The sequence below is a fragment of the Lithobates pipiens genome, unplaced genomic scaffold, assembly GCF_037356315.1.
Source record: "Lithobates pipiens isolate NorthernLeopardFrog02 unplaced genomic scaffold, aLitPip1_a1.2 Scaffold_16, whole genome shotgun sequence".
NCBI lineage: Eukaryota > Metazoa > Chordata > Amphibia > Anura > Ranidae > Lithobates > Lithobates pipiens.
Window position 1 is genome coordinate 656,427,376 of NW_027507748.1, and position 25,694 is coordinate 656,453,069.

Here is a 25,694-nt window from a genome sequence, read left to right on the forward strand (position 1 = left end):
GCAGCCTCAGCAGTGCCCATCAGTGACACCAATTAGTGCCCATCAGTGACACCAATCAGTGCCCATCAGTGCTGCATTTTAGTGCCCATCGGTACCTGCTCGTTAGTTCCGCCCATCAGTGCCACCTATCAATGCCCATAAGTGGCATCTATCAGTGCCCAAAAGTGCCATCTATCAGTGTCTATCAGTGCGGCATATTAGTGCCTCCTCATCAGTGGGACCTGATCATATCCCTTCAGTGCCGCCTCATTAGTGCCCATCAGTGCAGCCTATCAGTCTCCTGAGCACACATCAGTGAAGGAGAAACATTACCGTACCTATTTACAAAATGTACTGAAGGAAATTAAGAAAAAAGTTTTTTCTTTTTCAAAATTTTTGGTATTTTTTTTTTTTTTTTGCAAAAAATAAAAAAACTGCGGTAATTAAATACCACCAAAAGAAAGCTCTATTTGTGTGAAGAAAATGAAAAAAAAATGTATTGTGGGTGAAAGACCGTGCGATTGTCATTCACAGTGTGACAGCACTGAAAGCTGAAAATTGGCCTGGGCAGGAAGGGGGCAAAAGTGCCCGGTTTCGAAGCGGTTAAGGACAAAAAGGTGATTTTTTATTTATTTATTTATTTTTATTTATAATGTTGCTGTATATTGTGACATTTTAGAAATGTATTCCTACAGGCTGAAAGGTCTACTTTAATATCAGTCTGCTCATCTGTAGAGAGTACAAGAATGCGATCAACACCTGCAAATCTGCATCTATATACGACAGAACGCAGATATAAGCAATTAATATTATTAACATATAATTCTAAACTGCCAATATGTTCTTTAGTGCTGGCACAGTTGGCACACTATAATTACGCAGCTTGTAAAGATGAAGACTTGCCATGTGTATATATATGAGTATAAAGATGGTTCACAGGCCTCTGCCAGCGGCTGGGAACAGGGACTTGTAAAATGAGATCCACACAGAGGTATCTCTTACTGCTTATTTTCGGCACCACATGCTCCTTCCTGAATATTCATGAGCAGGACCCTACCATTTATTTGCATCTGTCATAATATCTATGTTATATTAGCATATTTACAGCATCTCTGTTGGTGAAGACGTTTGAATTATTAATAAGATAAAGAATCATGTAAATGTTATTATACAAAGGCATGAGGTCATTTGATAAAGGCAGTTGAGTGATTTTTTTTTTGTTTTTGTTTTTTTATATAGGAAGGAGAGCTAGTTAGGGTGAAAAAAGGATCCATACACAAGTACAGTGGTGTGAAAAAGTGTTTGCCCCCTTCCTCATTTCCTGCTCCTTTGCATGTTTGTCACACTTAAGTGTTTCGGAACATCAAACCAATTTAAACAATAGTCAAGGACAACACAAGTAAACACAAAATGCAATTTGTAAATGAAGGTGTTTATTATTAAAGGTGAAAAAAAATCCAAACCATCATGGCCCTGTGTGAAAAAGTGATTGCCCCCTAAACCTAATAACTGGTTGGGCCACCCTTAGCAGCAACAACTGCAACCAAGCGTTTGCGATAACGTGCAATGAGGCTTTTACAGCGTCCTGGAGGAATTTTGGCCCACTCATCTTTGCAGAATTGTCCTAATTCAGTTACATTAGAGGGTTTTTCGAGCATGAACGGCCTTTTTAAGGTCATACCACAACATCTCAATAGGATTCAGGTCAGGACTTTGGCTAGGCCACTCCAAAGTCTTCATTTTGTTTTTCTTCAGCCATTCGGTGGTGGACTTGCTGGTGTGTTTAGGATCATTGTCCTGCTGCAGAACCCAAGTTCGTTTCAGCTTGAGTACACGAACAGATGGTCGGACATTCTCCTTCAGGATCTCTTGGTAGACAGCAGAATTCATAGTTCCTTTTATCACTGCAAGTCTTCCAGGTCCTGAAGCAGCAAAACAGCCCCAGACCATCACACTACCACCACCATATTTTACTGTTGGTATAATGTTCTTTTTATGAAATGCAGTGTTCCTTCTACGCCAGATATACTTGGACACACACCTTCCAAAGAGTTCCACTTTTGTCTCATCGGTCCACAGAATGTTGTCCCAAAAGTCTTGGGGATCATCAAGATGTGTTGTGGAGAAATTGAGACGAGCTTTGATGTTTTTTGCTCAGCAGTGGTTTTCTCCTTGGAACTCTGCCATGCAGGCCATTTTTGCCCAGTCTTTTCCTGATGGTGGAGGCATGAACGCTGACCTTAACTGAGGCAAGTGAGGCCTGCAGTTCCTTGGACGTTGTTGTGGGGTCTTTTGTGACCTCTTGGATGAGTCGTCGCTGCGCTCTTGGGGTAATTTTGGGCGGCCGGCCACTCCTGGGAAGGTTCACCACTGTTCCATGTCTTCGCCATTTGTGGATAATGGCTCTCACTGTGGTTCGCTGGATTCCCAAAGCTTTGGAAATGGCTTTATAACCCTTTCCAGACTGATAGATCTCAATTACTTTCTTTCTCAATTGTTCCTGAATTTCTTTGGGTCTCGGCATGATGTGTAGCTTTTAAGGATCTTCTGGTGGACCTTACTGTGTCAAGCAGCTCCTATTTAAGTGATGCCTTGATTGTGAACAGGTGTGGCAATAATCAGGCCTGGGTGTGGCTAGAGAAATTGAACTCAGGTGTGGACAACCACAGTTATAGTATGTTTTAACAGGGGGGCAATCACTTTTTCACACAGGGCCATGATGGTTTGGATTTTTTTTCACCTTTAATAATAAACACCTTCATTTACAAATTGCATTTTGTGTTTACTTGTGTTGTCCTTGACTATTGTTTAAATTGGTTTGATGTTCCGAAACACTTAAGTGTGACAAACATGCAAAGGAACAGGAAATGAGGAAGGGGGCAAACACTTTTTCACACCACTGTATATTTGTTTTCAGCTTCTGAAAATTAGCTTCGTTGGATATTAGTGAGCACTCCTCGGCCTTACTTTTCGGCCACATAACAGTTTGGTAATATTAAAGCTCCAAAAATGAAAATGTAATAATGTGGCGCTTACCAGTCCTTAGGTGTGGTGGCTGCCTTAGTTTTCTTTTCATCTGTTGATCCAGCCAGTAACACACTTCCTATCCTAGGGTGACAGCACTAACTTACTGTTCTGTATATATAAACAAGACATGTTGTCACCTAGGTTGTTATCCTAGTTCCCTTCTCCTCATTTCCATTATGTAGGGGAGAGAGGTGCCTCTGTTTGTAGACGTTTAAAACTTTTAATGGTACATAAAGTAAAAAAAACTCACATTTGAGTAGAAGTTACAGGCATGTAAGTTCCAACAAGGGTAAGTCCTGGTGTGACGTCATTTGCTGGTTCCATCTTCCTCCTTGCGTCTCACGCCATCCGAGCCGGCTCTTCCTTTACTCCACTGAAGTCAGCGCCCAAGTGTGAAGGACCAGGAATAGCAGGACCGTCCACACCAGGACTTACCTTTGTTGGGACCTACATGCCTGTGACTTCTTCTGAAACGTGAGTTTTTTACCTTATGTACCATTAAAAGTTTTAAACGTCTACACCCAGAGGCACCTCTCTCCTTGTTTTTTGCAGTACCTTTGGAACTTGGTTACTGTTCCCATATGTTGGCAGCCCTGAGTGTTCCGGACTTCATATTTTTCCACATGTCACTAACCACATACATGGACTAATATAGACTGTGTAATGCCATGACAGACAGTATTGCTATTGGGATAGTTATACTTTTAGGTTTTTACGCCTATATTTCTGTTTATAAAGGAGACATTCCCTGTAGTTTGCCGAAGAAAAACTAAAAAAGCTGATAGCATTGTTTCAGGGAAATTTTTATAGTGTATAAAAAGGCCTGCCTTGTGTTACTGCGCTTGGCACTATTTATTTATTTTTACATTTTTATCATGGGCAGTAGGCACTGCACATGTGTTTGTTTGCTTTCTATGCACAGACACTGAGGGTGCAGGTTATTGCACCTGCCCTGCTGTCGGGTGAAGGATCTATTGCCTTCAGATCTTTTTCCTTTCCCCAACTGGGGGGGGGGGGGGGGTCCCTTCAGGAAAGCCCCCCACCAAGTACTTGTCAGCTTCAGAAGGTCCCTAAGGAAAGTGGCCTCCTGGCTTTGACCTAGATAGACCCTAGAGTGCCTTGCCCCTGTCAGGGGCCTTGCACTCCGGGGAGGTCAGGGTTTGGGGTCCTTCCTCTTTTGAGGTTGTACCATGCCTGTATCCTTGTGAACATTTTTGTATGCTGTGATTTCACGGCTCCTTTTTGGTTCATAAGGTTTTGACAAGCACAGCACCGTAAAGCTTTGGAGAAAAAAATTGTTTTGAACTTATTTTTTTTTTTTATTATAGATTTTTATTTATTTTTCCAAGCATATCCATTTACATACAAATTCTCTCTCTCTCTCTCTCTATATATATATATATATATATGTATATATATATATATATATATATATTCAATTTCTTATTTATAGCTTTTATCTATGTACACCCAGCCCCCTCTTCTCTCCTCTTTTTCTTTCCTTTTTCTTCCCTCTTCCCCCTCCCTCCCCTCCCACAACAACCACTAAAAAAAAAAAAGAAAAAAAAAGAAAGAAAAGGATATTTAAAACTCCCCTCCCATCCGTCCCCCGCATCAAAGTATAGTATGTCGATTTAATTCATAAGATACCATATAGTACCGGGGGAAAACAAAGAAAAAAAAACCCCACAGCACCCCCCCCCCCCCCCCCCCCCAACACACAACATTTGTGTTCTTGTTGTTTTGAACTTTTTAATATGGCATGAGTATATTGATAAAAAGTTTAGATTTTTTGAGTTATTGTTGGCATTAATTTAATAGACATTATGGACTGGTTGACTGAGTTATAATCAGGTTTTTTTTTTTTTTTTTATATTAGTTTATTGTTCTAATACTGGAGTCTCACATTCATTCTATATATACACTATTTTTTTTTTTCGACCTTGGCATTAGGTTAATAGACATTATGAAGTGGTTTATTGAGTTATAATACTTTTTTTTTTATTTTTTGTTTGGTTTCTAACAGTTGTGCTATAAATAAATTGACGCTCAATGTTTTTTAGAGTTCTTTATACTTTCCACATTATCTTTTTAAAGTGTGCAGCGTATCCACCTTCGAGCTTTTCACTCCTTCCTCTGTTACCTTTGTTATTATTTTTGTGTTTGCTAGAACCTCACACCCCATTGTTCTTGCTCTATAACTACTGCTCCACCGACACAACAAAACAAGAGAAAGAAAAGAAACAGTCTTAGGTTTGAACTTCATAGTGAGCGTCTCTTAGAACCACACTGGTCTGAATTCCATCAATACATTGTGTTTCCACTCTAGCTGCCATACAGAACTGGTGCTGTTTGTGTGAAGGGCACTCGTACTAACATAAAAGAAGAAAAAAAAAGGAAGCCGAGTCGGCGCTTTATTAAATTCTAAGCGGCAGTAACACTCGTCCTGCAGTTATACTTATATTGACCTGAAGAAAGGCAATCACATCCCTAGCAAAACCTTTGGCAATTATGTCTATGTCTGAGAAGGGGAAAACAAATTGCATATTGACTTTGGTAATGGCAATTAAGATTCCTCTTCGGATCCCTTAATCTGCATCCATTTCTTCAATGTATGTGTATGTTATAGGCTTCCCATATGGTTATTGCTATTATCTCTTAGTTGCAGAAGAGGTTGGCGCCTGGAGGACAAAGCGTGGAAGTAATCACCCGTAACAGTATATGAAAACATGCAAGACGTAACGGATTCAGCCTCCTAGCCAAGCTGAAGTCGTGTAGCCGCTGTTGGGATATCACACATAACAAATGGTGCTGTTTCTGGCACAGTACTATTGTACTGGATGAAATAACACTTGCCATATAAAATAAACAATCGTAAAATTAAACAAATGTCCTAGGGATTCAATAAAACATGATCATTTATGGCACTATGGGTTCTTTTGAGAGCTCTGTGCAACCAGTAAGAGCTCCTTTACATTTGATTGCCCTCTGAGGAGCGATCGGTGGTGGATAGGTGGTTGGGAAGTGATTTTTTTACCTCCTCACTGCCTATTTTAACTCTGTAAATCCACACCACTGTCCCACTATGTCCTTGGAATACTGATTCCTCAATGGGAGTATCTGCGTTCATTCTATTCAGTTGATGCACATTCAGTGTTCTGATGTGGAAAGTTGCAGTGTCTGCATTCCTTCAGAAGTAATTAGGTGGTATATAAGTTGTTTTGTTTATCTTTTACCTACAGGTAAGACTATAAAAAGGCTTACTGTACCTGTAGGTACTGTAAATATCTCCTAAACATGCAACGTTTAGGACAGTGGTCTCCAAACTGCAGACCTGGGACCGGATGTGGCCCTTTGCTTGATTTTATCTGGCCTTTGGGGCATTCTTCCCCCCACAGGCAGCAACAGTGGGATAGATCCTGACACTTGCATCAACAATGGGACACTATGCTCCCCATGGATAGCAATGATGGGACACTGTTTCTCCCACTGATACCAACGATGGGACACGATTCCTCCCGCTGACATCAATTATGGGACATTATTCCTCCCCATGGCAACAATGATGGGTCACTATTTCTCCCACTTGCACCAATTATGGAACACTATTTCTCCTGCTGACACCAATGATGGAGTAATATTCCTCCCGTTGATACCAATGATGGGTACTCATCCTCCCATTGATACCAATGATAGGGCACCATTACTGCCACTGACACCAATGATGGGACACTATTCCTCCCATTGATGCCAACAACAGGCCACTGTTCCTCCCCATAATGCCCTAATGATGGGGCATAGCTTACACCCACTGATGCCAAGACATTTTCTTCTCCCATTGGCCACAGTCTGCCCCCCTAAAGTTTGAAGGACAGTAAACTGGCCCTTTGTTTAGAAAGTTTGGAGACCCCTGGTTTAGGAGATATTTACTTGTGTTGTAGCTGGTGACGTCACAGGTGAATGCACTCTGAGGGAACGGCATATTGCCACTCCTTCAGAGCTCTGTGCCATGGTCGTGCACATGCACGGGAGTGAAGCTATCGGGAATTAGCCATTCAAGCCACCGGAGCCCACAAACCCGGAAGGAAGCCCGGGTGAAGATGGAAGCCCTGTCAGCAATGACAGCGCACCACTGGAGGGCTTAGTTTTTAGGTAACTTTCACATAATGTGCTAGTATACGGTGTATACTAGTGCTTTATAACATTGCATTGCAAAGGAAAAGTTATTTTTCTTGCTCAGCTTACTACCGCTCCAACCCTTAGGGGGAGTACCACCAAAAATATAATTCTTATTTCAGAGGATGCCAAAAATCTGACTTGTATATTAGTGCAGACTTCTGGGAAAATCAGTGAGCCAATCACACAAGCAAGCAAGAAATGACACTTCTAGAGAAATTCTATACATCAAATTTTACAGAACATTACAGAGGCTGCAGATTGAAAAGAAAAAGTCATTTTTAATAACATCAAATGAGAATATGGCCGGTTTAGCAATTATATATGCTATATTATTATTCTTTTTTTAACTGCTTGTAGCTGTGCGTCAGCTCGCGGGATCAGGATAGCAGGCGTGCATGCCACGGGGGTGCCGATGCTCGTGGCTGACGATCGCGATGACTGCTGGCCACAAGCTATTTCGGGCACGAGAGGCAGAGCAGGGACAGATCGTGTGTTCCTAATAGCTAGGAATCACGATCTGTCATTTCCTCTAGTCAGTCCCCTCCCCCTACAGTTAGAAACACACATCGGGAACACAGTTAATCCCTTGATCGCCCCCTAGTGTTAACCCCTTCCCTGCCAGTGACATTTTTACAGTAATCAGTGCATTTCTATAGCACAGATCGCTGTGTAAATGCCAATGGTCCAAAAAATGTGTCAAAAGTGTCCGATGTGTCCGCCATAATGTCACAGTCCCATTAAAAATTGCAGATCGCCGCCATTACTAGTAAAAAAAATAATAAAAATGCTATAAATCTATCCCCTATTTTGTAGACGCTATAACTTCTGTGCAAACCAATCAATATACACTTATTGCAATTTATTTGATTTTTTTTACCAAAAATATGTAGAGGAATACATATCAGCCTAAACTGAGAAAAAAAATAGCTTTTAAACAAATAAATAAAAAAATGGGGTTATTTATTATAGCAAAAAGTACAAAATATTGTGTTTTTTTCAAAATTGTCGCTCTTTTTTTGTTTATAGCGCAAAAAATAAAAGACGCAGAGGCCATCAAATACCACCAAAAGAAAGCTCTATTTGTGGGAGAAAAGGACGTCAATTTTGTTTGGGTGCAGCATCGCACAACCGTGCAAATGTCAGTTAAAGCGCCGCAGTGCCGAATCGCAAAAAATGGCCTGATCATTCAGAAGCCAAATCTTCCGGGGCTGAAGTAGTTAAAATGCTATTTTTGTTCACAAAAGTGGAGTAATCTTTTAAGCAAACTTGGCCTAAGCAGCTCAGTAAATTAAGTTGAGCGTTTGCGCTCCCATGAAATTTCAGCAACAGCAAAATCATTAATTCACAGCGAAAAAAATCTCCAAGATTACTCATTCGCTCATTCATAATGGCCACAGACAGGTGAATTTTTTTTTCCACCTGCAATGGATCTTAAAGGCATGAGGAACCCCAAAAAATAAGTTATTTTACACAAAGAGTAATTGTCCTTCTGAAATTGCCTTGGGGTTATGTTATATGACACATTTTTTTAAGAACATACTATAGCAGTCTGATAACAAAACACATAGAGACGTGAATGTCTTGCAGCACAGAATGGCACATTAAGAGCCCAAGTTATTGTAGCTGTGCAGTCTAGGCCATTAACTGCAGAAAGGTCATGTGCGCACAAAGGAAGACATTAAAGAGACATTACCTGCTTCGTTAGTCCTGATGACTCGGGAAGGTATGCTGGGGTCCCCGGTTCCAATGCTGTTAGTGGCGACGACTCGGAATTCGTATTCCACCCAGGGATTCAGATCGACTGCCATGGCCGACTCCATATCTCCGCTAATAATGTCAGGAACTGTAAAGTGAAGATGTCACATGAAAACAGAGCTGTTTATATGTTCCGTGAATAATAGCCTGTCAAAGATACCTGAAAGGGTCATCATGCTTCTGAGCTCAAATTGTATACATTTGTCTTTATATATACCAGCATGTAGTTATAGGCCCACCTTTCATAATACCAGGAAATGTCATTACCTATATTGTAAGCACATTGCTGAAACTGTCATAGGTAGGAACCGTAATTAGTTCATCTTTTTACGTAATCTTTTGTAATCTTTTGTAATCTTTTACAATCTTGTTATGTCTAGGGGTTAAAGTAAATGCTGCGGTACTTACCTTACACCTCTGTTCTGGCTGACTCCAGCACTTTCCTCCTCTGCCGGAACCCCTATCTGTGTAACATTAAAGTGGTTGAAACAGCAGGACTTTTACCGTAATGCATTTTCTGCATTAAAGGGGTTGCAAAGGTTCCTTTGCATTAAGGTGAAAAAACACCTGTCGGTGACCGGCCCCCCAGACACCCTGTTTTACTCAACTTGACCCACAGGGACGCGCTGTTTCTCTGCCCGGGATTCTCGGCTGTTGATTGGATAGATTGATAGCAGCGCAGCCATTGGCTCCCGCTGCTTTCATACAAATCCAATGACGCGGGCGCTGGGGGCGGGGCGAGTCCTGCATTCGGCCCCTATGGACGCCGAATGCTGGACTCGGGAGCACACCCGCAAGGGAGAGAGCTTCTCCTAGGGGGTAATCTGATGTGTGGGAGGAGCTGCGAGAGCCCAGAAGAGCAGGTTCGGGGCCACTCTGTGCAAAACAAGCTGCACAGTGGAAGTAAGTATGATATGTTTGTTATTTTAAAAAAAATGAAAAAAAACCTTTATTTAGTGTCACTTTCAGGCAAAAAAGCGTCTGTGTTCAGCTCTACCCCCCTAAATTCTTTTTTTTTTTTTTTTTTTCCATAAAGAATTTATTGAAGTTTTAAACAGTACAATAGCAGGCGATACAGAATGTACTAAAAAAAAAGGGAAAGACATAGTACAAATTGAGATCACAGATAACAGTATAAACTGAGGGGTGGTCTCTAACCCATCTTGTTTTATATAGCAGTCTACACCTTAAACAATATTGACTGTAAGTGGAAGGATCGCGGAGATTGGCCCGATAGGTTCCCATTGCAGGTGGTCGGGAAGTGAACTGTACACAATCCAAAGTTGAAGCTGCCGGGGTATGTCATTGGTTGTGGGTGTTATCGTCTCCCTAAGGGATTGTTAAGTTGAGTGAAGGCACGGGGGGAATGGGAAGAATGTCGGGCGATAGTATCCCCTAAATTCTTACCTCCTTAGTACGATCTCAATCCAGCAATGTGCACGAGAGCAGAGGCTCACTCTGCTCTTTCTCCTCTGGACATGGAGGCAGAAGCAGCATCCATTGGCTCTTCCTGCTATCAATCACAGCCCATAAGAAGAGAGCGTGGGGTGGGCTGAGCTGTGCGTCAATGGACACACAGACTCTGACAGGGGATTGAGCCTGCACAAATGCCCCCATAGCAAGCGACTTGCTATGTGGGCACATAGAAAGGGGGAGGATCCATGAATCAATCGGGCTGAGAGCTGCTCAGCTATTCAGAGGAAGCTTTGCATTTTATGGATAAATACAAGATTTCCTCTGATTGGCTGAGGTGGAGGGGTAGGGGAATAACATCATGATCCCCACTTCAGCCAATCAGAGGTAGCCTTGACTAAGCTCAGAGGGGCGGAGAGAAACATGTTGGGGGCATGTCCTGGCTGGAGTCCAGGCTGAGGTTGCCACTCTTACACCAATTCTAGAGGCTACACAGACATGCGGTTACAGGGATTCTTTTGTTCTGAGTCACAGCAGGATCTGGGACGAGCTCCATCCCCAGCCAGCACTCCCAGTGGCGGATTCATACACCCCACTCAAACAGAGCCTGAGCAGCACACTAAGTTGCATTGGGTCGCAGAGGAAGCCTTGCACTCATTCACAAAATACAAAGCTTTCTTTAAATTGGCTGATCAGTGCTCAGCCTGACTCGATTTTGTTCTGGGAGTGGGCCGGGAAAGTCTCTGTCCAGCTACCGTAACACAACTCTGTATACTGTACTTAGCTGATGCTACATAAAGTTTATACAGCGCTGACCAGACCACAAGAACCCCTGTTAGTGACGGAAATAGTTCATTTGGACCAGCTTGGTCCAAACAAACTATTTAAAGCTTGATCAAATCTGGAGTTAGACTTAAAGAGATCATTCACCACAAAGTAGTACGTTTCTTACCTTAAGGCATGTTATGTTAAGCAGCTCATTCATTTTGCACGATCATTCCGTGCATGAAAAAATTGGTTTGCAGTTTGCTTTGTGATTTGTAGATCTGCCTTGAGGTTTGAATTGCAATGTCAAACCTTATAATGTGTGTTACATACCTCCCAACATTTTTAGATGGGAATGAGGGACACCTACTACCAAACGTATGTTGACATAGGACACACCCCCTGTCACACCCCCTTAAAGGAGAATTAACCAAAAAAAAGTTTATTAAACCCACAAGTGTTGTTTTTTATCACTACTATTCCTTTATATTGGCTTTTAAAATGTACAAATGCAGCGATTTAGAAATTGGATGAAAGGCTTAGCACTGGGAAACACTTTTTGAAAGATAAACAGTGCATTGTATATACAACTATACAGATCAGACCAAAATGAGGGACAAATGAGGAGGAAAGAGGGTCAAAGGGACATTGCTCCAAATCAGGGACAGTCCCTCGAAATCAGGGACAGTCCCTCGAAATCAGGGACAGTTGGGAGGTATGTGTGTTATGGTGTATATATGCCATGAAACCCAAATCCAGCCCCCCCCCCCCCCCAAAAAAAAATTGAGGGAGGACAGAGGGAGTAGGGGGAGTGAGAGAGGGGTTGGATAGGATAGGGAAAGGCTATAATTAAAAAATGTTGGTTTTATTGCAGTATATTCCCTTGCTGGGCAGACTTTCCCTCACTTCCTGTGCTGGCGACAGAAAGGCAGGCAGTGTTGAAAAAGTTTCCCCCTGGATGACCCAGACCAGCGGAAGATTTGACCCTTCCCCTAGGCTTTCACAATGTGGCCTATAAAAATCCAATCATGACAGCATTTCTAACAACGTTCTCCAATTCTGAAATATGCCTTTAATATCAAAAGATGTGAGCAGCTGCATATAGCAAAGCAGGGACAAGTAGCCGGGCACTTTTAATACATTTTGTTTTATACAAAGCGTTATTACATTTCAGACAGTCAGATTATATTACTCGCAGCAATAAAAGTGAGAGAGCACCGCAGTCATTTTCCTATTTTGTTTGTTATAAAAAGCTTTTCAGGTTCCATGAACCAAACATTATTCCTTTTCTTTAAGAGCTTGATGGCTGCAGGCATGAGGACTTGTGATCCAATTTTGAAAGTGTTGATACATAGGCAATTTACTGCTTCAGGTAGCTATAAAAGTACGCTTGAGTCCAAGAACTTTACCCTTCCCTGTAAACATTGTGCAGCCAGCAGAACAACCTATATTTCACAGCCCTGGGAGAAAAATATCAATAGCGATTTGCTTACTTACCCAAAAAATAGAATAGTTTACAAGTCTAAAAATCAAAGTCACCTCTCAGATCACAGCTACAAGGAAATTTCCTTTGTTCTCATCTGTATTTTTCTATTTTATTCTAGGGGCTCTTAATTTTGCAATCCAACATTTCTTTCTTATACTATTCCATCTTGTTTGGCCATCTCTGCACCTTTCTGAATAAATCCAGAAAAGTTATTATAAGAGAGAGGTCACGAGATGCTTTGTGGGTCAGGCAACCAAGCTGAGGTGGATTGGGGCCTAAACCTAAGGGTGTAATCATTCACACTGCATTGTATATGTAGACCTACATAAAGTATATAAAGTGGAGCACCCTCCAAGCATGTAGGCTGCTAGGTAAATGTAGTTAGCTCCACTGTAATTAGAGGTGCAAGGAGCTGATTAATTAGGGCCACTTTCTTCTCCTAAATTCTAGAACCATAGTGGGAGGAAGAGAAGGGCATACAGTCTTAATGGGACTGTAGTCAATCCCTGGGGAGATGCCCAGAAGGTGTGAGAGAGCTCATAAATAGCTTGAGGCCTGAGCAGCAGCAGCAGAATTCCTGGGTACAGTGGTGCTGGAGGAGACCCCTGTGCAAATTTCAGAAGAATCCATTGGGAAGACACTGAGGTCCCAGCTAGGCTTACCTGGGGGCTATTTGCATGTTTGAGTCCAGGGATAAAGTGGGGTCTGGAAAAGCTCACTGGAGAGAGCCAGGAGGAAATTTGTGGGAATGAGTCCGGCTGTATGGTGGTGTGAGTCTACATCTCCCTCACTAGGAAGAGCCTGGTAGATATTGGCATCTGATGGTCCTGTGCCTATGTGAGTAAGCAACCCCATTACTGAGGGGTTAGTAAGTGTGTGTAGCTATTAGTCTCTGGAAGAAGTACTAATCACTGTCAGCATAGAGATCCTGTGGGACTTTCATTCTTGTACTGAGCAGCCAGAAAGTTAAGGAGTCCTCAAGTTATTCAGTTCTACAGTTTTCTGGGGTATCTCATGCTCCCTCTCCCTTTCCCAGTTAATAATTCTCAATAAAACCCCAAAAAAGAAACCCCTAGACTGTTTTTTTTAACCAGTGGAATGCAGAAAATGCTGTGTGCCTGTCTATGTGTGCTCCAAGGGGAAAAATTCACCAGCGGCTCTTTAGGGGAAGTGCTACAACAGTATATTCATAAATGTTATTCACTGACATGTTATTCAAAATCAAGATGTTTATTGTAACTGGAACTCCACCCCAAACATTTCCAGTTTTAGACACAATGGTTATTTTTAGAATCCCTATGAGGTTTTTATTGTGGTCTGTGTCCACATTGGTAAGTCTTCGGAGATGGTTCTCCTTTTTATCTCTTTAAAACATGTAGTCACACATTCGCACTGAAGCATAGATGTCCGGTGTGGTATTATTTACTAAAAGGTTTTATGTGTCAATCATGAGAAAAGAAGAATTTACTATTTAATAGCTTATATACAAATAATAAGTGTGGCTATGGAATCTACTCTTCAGCCTTATAACATATGCCCAGTAACACCGTGTACTTAAAACCGTTTTTTCCGTCAGAATAAACTCTGATGGTTTGTTCCAACGGAGTTCCACTGAAACGATCTTGGCTACACACGATCACACCAAAGTCCGATCTTCTAGAATGTGGTGATATACAGCACGTATGACGGGACTAGAAAAAGGAAGTTCAATAGCCAGTAGCTAAAAGCTGCCCATGCGTCGTTTTTGGTCCGTCGGAACAGCATACAGACAAACGGTTTTCCCAATAGGAATTGATTCCGTCGGAAAGATTTAAAACATGTTTTCTTTCTAGGTCCGTCTGAATATTCTAAAAAAAAAGTCTGGTGAGGCATGCACACGATCAGAATATTCAATATAAAGATTCCGTCTGACTTTTTCTGCTGGAAAGTCCGACCGTGTGTACGTGGCATTAGTTGTCTAAAAGAAAGGTGTGAGTTTTTGTGTCCAACCGCAGTTTGCTTTTTAAATGTGCATTTCATGTATAAATGTAAATGCACAAGACTGTCATTAAAGAAGACTGTAAAAAAATGAATAATAATATATAAAAAGCTCTGGTGAACTGTATTGCAAATTTTACTGTGCATGCATATATATTTGTGTACATGTGCAGAAACATAAAGTAGAACTATAGGCAACGTTTTTTGTTTCATTTTGGATAGAGTAAAAGAGGGTTAAAACCCATGTTGGTTTATTTTTTTACATCTGTGCCCCATTGAGGAAATTTGCCTTCACTTCTTGCCTTCAGTGGATCTGCCTTCCACTACCTTCCATAGCCAAAAGAAGAAGTGAGAGGAAATCCCTACAATCTAAGGGAATCCCTTGGGGACCCCTAGGCCATAGGAACTAGTGTCTCCATTGGAAGATTTCCTCTCTATTACTTTTCTGGGGACAATCCATAATTTTGGATTTTCTTTTACTTTTACTTTCAATGCTAATACCCTGTTTCCCCAAAAACAAGACCTACAAGAACTTTAACTAGGGCTTATTTGGGGGGGGGGGGGGGGGGTAGGGCTTATATTGCAGCCATCACCGACAATTACGCTAGGTCTTATTTTGGGGGAAACAGGGTAGTAAACAGAACCAATTGAGTGGGTGAATCTCCCTAGTAGGGGCAATAAAAACTGACAAGTGTTCTAATCCCTCTCCTCTCTATCCAAAACGAAAGAAAACATTTTGTCTTTAGTTAAACTTATGCGAGGGATTCCGATTCCCGTGTGTGTGTGTTTTATACCTTACTTCTGTCACTGCTGGTGTCCTCCTAAACATACTCAACCACTTAGTGAACCCAGCGTTGTCGTGCCGTGACTCTAAGCTCCATTGGTGCCACCATTGTCTTTCTGACATCAACGGGAGCCCAGCTTTCTCTTCTGGGATAAGTCAGCCACCTCCCTGATGATGTATGCCAGTTCTGCTCCAGTGCCATGTCCATCCTTCTTCAGCCTCTGTAAGGTACCTGAAGCCTCCTGGGATATTTGATGTAGAAAACCCATAGGACGGCAGGAGAGGTCATTCTGGCCTTGGTGAGAACAGAGGATGGGGCATTTTTATAAATAAAAAAAAGAGGTAGCTTTATATATTGTGGATCATAGGCTACACGCATGCAAAGTCATGGAAATGAGTGAAGGTTTGCGTTAAGGGTTAGCTGGCATATGTGATTTCTTATGTTGGCGCTGGTAAATAAAGATTCCATTGATAAATACACATGCATACAATATCATTTTTTACATGTTGATATTGACAACGGGGTTTTTGACACATTACTGAGCTTGGCACATTTTACTGTTTGGTAAGCCAGTCAATAAAAACGTTGAGGTGCATATTGGAAGGTGAACCCTATCACAATGGAAGCACATAAAAGTAGCAATATTTGGATGTTCAACGTGCACATCAAAGGCCTGCACTGTATGCAATGACCATCAGTGACCAATAATCTAGCGGTGATTGTTATGTATGCAGATTGGGATGCAAGTGTACCATAGTGATCGATCCCTGGTCTTGTTTATTTACTTTAGTAAATCAGGCCCACATGATTGGTTATTGTACACACCATTTTTACAGAGTAACCTTGTACTGTCATTATATAAGAAAAGTGAAGCCTCTGCTAACGATTTCCAAAAACAAATTGCCAAGCAAAATTATTCAGTATGTATTGTAAAATTCCGAGTCCCCTCTCTTCTAGCTCCAATTTCAAAGCTCTCTATATATAACCTGACCTAAATTCATATCAGGTGTCCACAGGCAGATCAAGGCTTTCCTGCCCCTCATCTCCGATGATGAAAGAAGAAACCCATGAAGGCCCAAGATAGATGTCACCACTAAACATGCACCAGCCTATTAAATGTATCCGCTTCCATATAATAAAGTGTGACTGCAAATTAGGCATGGCTTAGGGTTTAGGGCTTCGTTGTTTAGCCACGGATTATGTAGGCAGTTTAAATTGCCTATCGTATAATCTCCGAGTTTCATGATAATGATACTCGTCCATGTTACATATAATGCTGAAAATCTGCCAAAGACAGGTCTTATGTTACGAAAACTATATAAATAATAAAAAAAAAAAAAAAAAAAAGCCAAGACCAGCTACATTCCTCTGTATCCCTACAGGGGATTCTTGTTAACCGTCTGCTATTGTATCCTATCAAAAGACAGGGGAAGAAATGTAGCAGGAGATACTGAATGGAGGTTAGACAATTAATTTTCTTCTGGGTACTGCTAGCAAGCCTTGCTTCAGCAATTCATTCTCATTAAGCCAGCTGCGAGATGACAGTCCAAGATGAATTGGAAAAAAATGTTTTACTATTATAAAAGGTAAAATAAAAGACGTATTTCGAAAAATAAAAATTAAAAAGGAAACAGACACAAGAAGTGAACATAACAAAATAAAGAATTTTCTTTTTGTTCAATTTTAGCCTATTTTATTAAATCAGCCCTTAAATCTGACATCTGATCTAGGAAACCATGTGCTTGCCCTTAGGGCACTTTCACACTGGGGCGGGCATCGGCGGTAAAGCACCGCTATTTTTAGCAGCGCTTTTCGGGACGGTTTCTAACCCCTACTAGCGGCCGGAAAAAAGGTTTAAAAGCGCCCACAAATTGCCTCTGCTGGAGAGATTTGCGGACGATTCAGCAGTACTGGCCACTGATTTCAATGGGCAGGGGGGCTTTAGGAGCAGTGTATTACCCGCTCCCACAACACCCCAAAGATGCTGCTTGCAGGACTTTTTTTCCTGTCCTGCAAGCACACCGCTCCAATGTGAAAGCACTCCAGCTTTCACACTGGGGTGGCAGGGGAGGCGTTTTACAGGCGCGTTACAGACGTTATTTTTAGCCCTTTAGCACCTGAAAAACACCTCAATTTGAAAGTAGCCTTAGGGCCAGGGAGGAATTTTGCCAATACTGGAACAAATTGAATCACAAGATACAAAAAAACACACTTCCAGCGCTAATAGGTCATTCAAGGTGTGGAGTAACAAATGGTGGTGTGGAAGGTATATAAGGTATCCCAAACTAGATGCTGCCTTCCTCAGATGGGGTAATCCAAAAGGAACTAAAAGAAAAACAGAAATGGATGGCGTGCACACCTAGTGCATTACTAGAGATAATTTAATAAGAAGACATTTTTGTATAAAAGTGGGTACTCACAAATTACAACTGAAAAAAGGCCATCAACACAGTGCATGGATATGCACAGAACATGGTGCCCAGCTAACGCATTTCGGGGGAGCACCCCCTTCCTCAGAGCTAGGCCACAGAACACAGGGTACAGCTAATGCATTTTGGAAGTGCACCCCCTTCCTCAGCACACTGCACTGGGTACTGCTAATGTTTTATGAGAGTTTTTTGCTTTCCTAAGGGTTCTGTGGTTAGAAGCTCTTTCATTTTTTGTACTGTTTATTTTTTCAGTGTCCTAAAGGTCTTGTTGGCTGCAGTTGTAAAATCTTCACACTTTAGTTCTATTAGGGTCTCTACAAAGGTTGTAACCAATATGATGGGGGTTCCAACTTCCCTAAAAGATTCAGAATTTACTTTATATTATAGAGAACATGTCAAAAGTGGTGACACCCCCAGGGAGTAGGGACATTTAAAAAGTGGGTGTAGGGACTATGCATCATCAAGCAAACTATAGTATCAACCAAATTTATATCTTTAAACACCAGTGGTCTAAATCTCCTGGACAAAAATATCACAGGTCTTGGGAAAACATTGGATACTGTGGTCTCATGTTGTCTATCTTCAGGAGACACATTTTAATAAAGCGAACACTCCTAAATTTTCTAGTTTTATCCTAAAACTTACCACACTCTCCAGACTCCAAATCAAAAGCATCCTCATTCCTATCTCTAGATCCCTGCCTTCCTCTTTCCAAGACCAAATGACCAGATGATCAGAGCAGATTTCTCTTCCTCAATAGGAGTATTAATGGGCAACCAGTAATGCTGGTAAACATACTATATACCTCCCAAACTCTGGTTAGATGGGATTCTTGGAGGTTTGTCTAGAAGATCTAAGGCTGGTTAGTACTTTTAGTACTTTTTTGTTTAACCAGTAGGTTGAACTTAAAAACATTTTTTTTCCTTTTCACATCCCGCCCCCACACCCCCAAAGTTGCACCTGCCTACTCATTACTGAAATATAAAAAAAAAAAACTCTGCAGACTGAAAGATAAGTCAATACATGGCTCACCTAACATGCAGACACTAAAGTCTCAATCCTTCTTCTCTCAAGTTCGCCAAGCATACTCACACACTGACACATTTCCTAGTGCACCAATTTTTTTTAAAAATAAAAATATTATATTTTTATATTGAATAGCACAAATTTCCATGTTCAAAAACAGAGATTTCATTTTTATTATCACTGTAGGGGGCATCAGAGAAACGTGACTACATTATTCTAATAGAATAATTTTATGCAGGTCAGTGAACCTGTGTTCTTTTCAAACATCCAGATATGTTCAAGAGAGATATTTGGGATAAAGGAAAAGTAATGTCTCCACTTTCATATCTTGTTAATAGATGGCAGAACTAATACCTGTATATGATGAGTAGGTATAGGTGAACATTTGTTGTTCGCTCGTTCGGCGAACAGCCAAAGAAACGGGTCGTTTGAACGTTTGTTCGACCCCCTGAACCGACCACAATGCATTGCGGAGCTGAACAGTGCATTGCAAGCCCTGACTGGCTGAAGCAGTGAAAGCTTCAGCCAATCAGGGCACAGAGCACTATCAGAGTCATGACTGGACACTGTCATCATGACTTTAGCCAATGATGGCTCATTCCTGCCCCACAGTATAAAAGTATTCTTTCAATGGCAGCCATTTTCAGTGTGATTTTGGCGTGGAGAGAGATAGAACAGGGCTCTGTTCATTGCTGTTAGTTAGTTAATTAGTGTGCTATACTGTGCTATTTTGCTTCAATTGTCAGTGCTATCCAGCCACAGCATGCAGTGGAGGAGGTGGACTGGCTTACTAAACCTTCCTCATCCTTCTCATCCTCTGCCAAGAAGGCAGAGTGAAGTGTGCAGTCCCCTGCAGTTACCAGAGGGGATAAACCTGCCTCCTTGTCCACATTTATTCCTGCCATAGCCCCAACATCAATTATTAACCCTTTCATGACTAAGCCTATTTTTGGAATTTGGTGTTTACAAGTTAAAATCCATATTTTTTGCTAGAAAATTACTTGGAACCCCCAAACATTATATATATTTTTTTAGCAGAGGCTCTAGAAAATAAAACGGTGATTGTTGCAATATTTTATGTCACACGGTATTTGCGCAATGGTGTTTTAAACGCAACTTTTTGGCAAAAGGGACACTTTCATGAATAAAAAAAAAAAAACAGTAAAATTAGCCCAATTTTTTTGCGTAATGTGAAAGATAATGTTACGCCGAGTAAATAGATACCAAACATGTCACACTTTATAATTGCCCGCACTTGTAGATTGACGACAAAGTACGGTACCTAAAAATCTCAATAGGCGACGCTTTAAATTTTTTTTACGGTTACCAGGTTAGCGTTACAGAGGAGGTCTAGTGCTAGAATTATTGCTCTCGCTCTGACGATCGCGGCGATACCTCACATGTGTGATTTGAACACCGTTTACATACGCGGGCCGACTTCCGTATGCGTTTTCTTTGCTTCGCGAGCTCGCGGGGACGGCAGGCGCTTTAAACATTTTTTTTTTATTTTTTTATTTTTTTTATTTATTTTAAAATGACTAAATTGTTTAAAAAAAAAAAAATTGATCACTTTTATTGCTATCACAAGGAATGTAAACATCCCTTGTGACAGTAATAGGCGGTGACAGGTACTCTTTATGGAGGGATCGGGGGTCTAAAAGACCCCCCACCCCTCCTTTACACTTCAATGTATTCAGATCACCGAAAACGGCGATTCTGAATACCGGATATTTTTTAAAACCGGCGCCATTGGCAGCCGAGTAAACGGGAAGTGACGTCGCTTCCGTGTTTACGATGAGGAGACTGGAACGAAGCCGATTACGGCTTTGTTCCAGTTCCTCCCCAGCAGCCAGACCCGACGAATCACTAATCCGCTCAATCGGGAGCACCGGTAACAGCGGCGAGAGGCGGCGGGAGGGGGGGACGTCCCCTCCCGCTCCCCCGGCATAACAGCTATTGTTATGCCTGGACAGCCAATCGCCTGCTGCAAAAAACGGTACCAGGATGATGCCTGCAAGTGCGGGCATCATCCCGGTATACCCCCCGGAAACCGAGTACGTACATCTGCGTACGCTCGGCGGGAAAGGGTTAAACTATAGTGTAGCGCTAAAAAAGAAAAGTGACCTTATATATAACTTTTCAGTAATCTGACAGTATTAAATAAATGTCAAACCAAGATTATATAACATTCATTTGAAAATAATATTCATCCAAATACACCTTATGTGCACAATTTTTTGTGTAAAAAAATTTAATAAAAGATGAAAATATCTGGTTATAAAATATAAAGTGATGCAAAGAAGTCCAAAAAGAGATACAAAAAAGTCTCTTATAGATATTGATCCAATCCACACGTGAAGTAGAAATCACCGTCCACCTTCTTTATATGAAGACAGCATGCAGACACCACGTGGTATTCCCATCACCAGTTATGATATAGGCTTACCAGATATAATGGATCCAAACGAATATACATTCGAAGGATCACAAAGGCTTATGCACTCTTATGCAGATCTCTCAAAGATAAACTCTCCAGGGAACTTTCAGATCAAACTATTCCATTCAAATACTTAATAATGAAATATCTTCAGCAATGTAATCCAGCTCACATTGTCGAACCCATGCAAAAGGAAATAGGGGCCACAATAGTGTAATTCCGTTTTAAAAGAAAATTTTATAAAAAAAGGTAATGAACTTACATGTATACAATGAATCAAGCGCTTATTTCATAAAAAACACAGCTGCAGTAGGAGTTCCGACGCGTTTCGTCCTCAAAAGACCAGATGACGTCTTTTGAGGATGAAACGCGTCGGGACTCCTACTGCAGCTATGTTTTTTAGGCAAACTGTGTCTCAGGCACATCAAATGTGGCAAAAACACCAACTATTTGTGTACCACATGCTTAACAAGGCATTTAACGTCCAACCGCTCTTCCTGTTGGCAAGAGCACCTAAAAGCCACACAAAAGGGGCACACATCTATCATTCCACCTCCTCCTCCTACTTACCCTCTTTAGTCAGGAATGATGGTATAGCACAGGGTGTCCCAGGTCCTAGCAGCACATCTGCCAGCAGCACACCACCAGCTATAGACTGTAGCTGGCAAATTTCTCTGCCCCATCTGCTGCAGCGGAAAAAAAATACAGTCCCTGCCACCCACATGCCCAGCATCTGAATGCAAGCTTGTCAAAGCTGTTGGCTCTCCAACTTCTGCTTTTCAGCCTGGTGGATTCTGCCCCCTTCCGTGAATTTGCACAATTTGCTGTACTATGATGGCAGGTTCCCAGTTGCTACTACTTTTCATGTAAGCCCATTCCATCTCTCTACTATCATGTGGAAGGGAATGTTCTGGCATCGTTGGGCAAGGCAGTCAGCTGTAAAATCCACCTTACTGCTGACACGTAGTCCAGCAAGCATGGGCAGGGATGATATATTTAGTTTACAGCACACTGGGTAACGCTGCTTGCAACTTGAAAGGATCCAGGATAGGACTCAGTGCTGCAGCTTGTCGTGCCCCCACGTCTCCATACAGCTGGTGGTGATGATGCCAGACCTGTGAGCTCTACCTCCTCCTCCTCCACCTCTATGACCTCCTTTGCAGACTTGTCCTATGAACATCAGGTACCCCCTAAGCGTCCAAAGGGCTATTCCCAGAGTTAGGCTAAAAGGTGCCATGCAGTGCTTCAGCTGGTGTGTTTAGGGGACAGGAACCACACCAGAGCAGAGATTCTTGCAGCTGTGCAGGGACAGGCCCAGAGGTGGTTCACACCATGCCAGCTGGAGCCAGGAATGGTGGTATCTGATAATAGCTCAAACCTCCTGTCCGCTCTCAGACAGGGAAAGTTGACACATGTGCCATGCCTGACACATATCTTCAATTTGGTGGTGCAGTGTTTCCTAAGTACGTACCCAGGGTTGAAAGATGTACTAAAGCAGGCCAAAAGAGTCTGTAGCCATTTCAGGTGGTCATATGCAACCAGTGCTCAGTTAGCCGAAATTCAGCAGGAAACTGCCTGATTTGTGCCATGCCCACCAAGTGGAACTCAACATGGGAATACTACAGTGGCTATACATGCAGCAGAGGGCTGTCAACGAGTACCTGTGCCAGTACGGCACAACAACAGGCTCAGGCCGCCTCGTCTTTTTTTTCCCATGCCAATGGATGATCATTAAGGATGCATGCACTATATTGTCACCATTTGAGGAGGCCACAAGGATGGTGAGCCATGACAGTGCATGCATCAGTGACACAATCCCTGTTGTGTTCCTGCTGGAGCAGACTCTGCGTGGCATTATGGAAAGGCACTGGAAGCAGAGCAACATGAGGAATAGGAGGACTTTCCTCTCAAGGTCCACTGTTTCCAGACACCATCATTCCTATGCCACAGAACAAACAGGAAGAGAGAGGGGAGGAGGATGAGGAGGGGGATTCTGGTACTTTCAGAGTATTCGAAGAAGAGGAAGACAATCTGTAAGCGATGGCTTTCCAACCCCAGGGCCCTTGGGAGTAGTACGTGGCTGGGAGGAGGAAGTTCCAGATGCTGTCATCCTGAGTAACCCTGAGGAGTCTGCTTCTCAAGCCTCGGCAAATTTGAGGCACATTGGGCAACCTTATGCTTCAAAGCCTGCGAAAGGACCCAAGAATACGTGGCATAAATGAGAAGGATGATTACTGATTGCCAACCCTTCTTGACCACCGTTTTAAGGGGAAGGTCTCAGAACTCATTAAAGAGGATTTTATTGAATGTTTTTCCTGACTCCAGTAGGTTACAGTGTCGTGGAAAACGTAATTTTGAGTCTTCTGTTGGTCAAGAGAGGAGCATTGGAGAAGGCGTCCGCCTAAGTGAGGCTTTTCTGAATTTTTTTAGTCCCTCTGCCCAGGGCTGTCAGCTTCCACATCCCATCGGCAGCGTCTGCATCACATGGTGGACGATTACCTCGGGGCCAAAACAGAGATGGAAAGCTTTCCAGCTTACGAACCACTGACTTACCGTATATACTCGAGTATAGGCCGACCCGAGTATAAGCCGAGGCCCCCAATTTACCCCCAAAAAACTGGGAAATCTATTGACTCGTGTATAAGCCGAGGGTGAGATATGCCTGTCCATCCCTGTGTGTGTCCGTCCATCCCTCTGTGTCCGTCCATCCCTGTGTGTCCGTCCATCCCTGTGTGTGTGTCCATCCATCCATCCCTGTGTGTGTGTCCATCCATCCATCCCTGTGTGTGTGTCCATCCATCCATCCCTGTGTGTGTGTGCGTCCATCCATCCATCCATCCCTGTGTGTGTGTGTGTGTGTGTGTGTCCATCCATCCATCCATCCCTGTGTGTGTGTGTGTGTCCATCCATCCATCCATCCCTGTGTGTGTGTCCATCCATCCATCCCTGTGTGTGTGTGTGTGTGTGTGTGTGTGTGTGTGTGTGTGTGTGTGTCCGTGCAGCCTTGTGTGTCCAGCCTACCTGTGTCCCGAGCCTCCGTCCGGTCCCGTCCCGAGCCTCCGTGTCGTCCCGTCCCGAGCCTCCGTGTCGTCCCGTCCCGAGCCTCCGTGTCGTCCCATGCCAGGATCGCCGCTCTTCGTCGGCGCCCTGGCGGCCATTCCCCTGTTCAAAAGCCGCGCCTCCGCCTCCGCCTGTGATAGGCGGAACACTCAATTTCCCAGCAGTCAGTGTTCCGCCTATCACGGACATCGGCTCATCCGAGGATGAGCCGATGTCCGTGATAGGCGGAACACTGACTGCTGGGAAATTGAGTGTTCCGCCTATCACAGGCGGAGGCGGAGGCGGAGGCGCGGCTTTTGAAAGGTAGAATGGCCGCTGTCTGTCTGCTCGACACGCTGTTCGGGCAGTCAGACAGCGGTGACTCGAGTATAAGCCGAGGGGGGCACTTTCAGCCTCAAAAAAGAGGCTGAAAATCTCGGCTTATACTCGAGTATATACGGTACTGGGTCGTGAGAACAGACCACTGGCCAGAACCTGCCGGTATGCTATTGAGTTGTTGAGCTGCCCTGCATCCAGCGTGCTTTCAGAATGGGAATTCAGTTCTGCAGGAGGTTTCGTTACTGATCACTGAATGCTTCTGTCCACAGACCCTGTGGACCGTTTGACTTTTATAAAAATTAATCAATTCTGGATTACCAGCTATGAAGCCCTTGATGCCGATGTCACTGATTAAGTCTTTTTGGGATGTAGAATCTCTGAAGCACTTCGAGGCTGCCTAGCTTTGAGGGTGTTCAATAATTTCATCTGGAAGAATTTTTTTTGTATAGGTTTCATGGTGCTTATTTAAAAATTACTTTTTTTACAAACTTTGTGTTTATTTATACATGTCCCCCAGGGCAGGACCCGGACCCCCATAACCATTGTATGCCCAATTACTTGCATATAAGCCTTCAAAATGCGCAGTTTGGATTTTTGACGTTCGGGTCCCATTGACTTTAATGGGGTTCATTATTCGGGTCTGAACTTTCGCGGTGTTCGAAAGTTCTGGTGCAAACCGAACATGGGTCCATTCGGCCCATCCCTAATGATGAGTACTGACACACTATGTAGGTTCTCCTCTATCTCTTCAGTTATTGGCAGGTTATTACAGTGAATAGAGGTTTTGCTACTCTTTATGAAATTAAACCTTATACTGGGCCCTTGTCAGTATGATTTAAGCAACATGCTGAGACTGATCTCGGGAAAACAGAAGTTGCTGATCCCATTGAAATGCACTGAGATATGCAAGTTATTTCTGATTACACTGGGTTATGCTCAATCAACAAACAATGTACTCATACACCCAGCAAATTCAGAGTCATCTTTCTGTGATGTGATACTCCCTGGCCACATGCTGGGTCTTGTGCTTCCATCTTCCTTTCTCACATCAACAGGAA

General features: G+C 42.7%; 1 protein-coding gene across 1 annotated transcript in view; it reads right to left on the reverse strand.

The window, feature by feature from the left end:
• CNTN5 (contactin 5) overlaps positions 1-25,694 on the reverse strand; it is a 780,450-nt gene that overhangs the window by 165,166 nt on the left and 589,590 nt on the right. Inside the window, exon 15 of the mRNA XM_077484405.1 lies at positions 8,879-9,028. Coding sequence (XP_077340531.1) covers positions 8,879-9,028 — 150 coding nt within the window. The remainder of the gene's footprint in view (positions 1-8,878; positions 9,029-25,694) is intronic.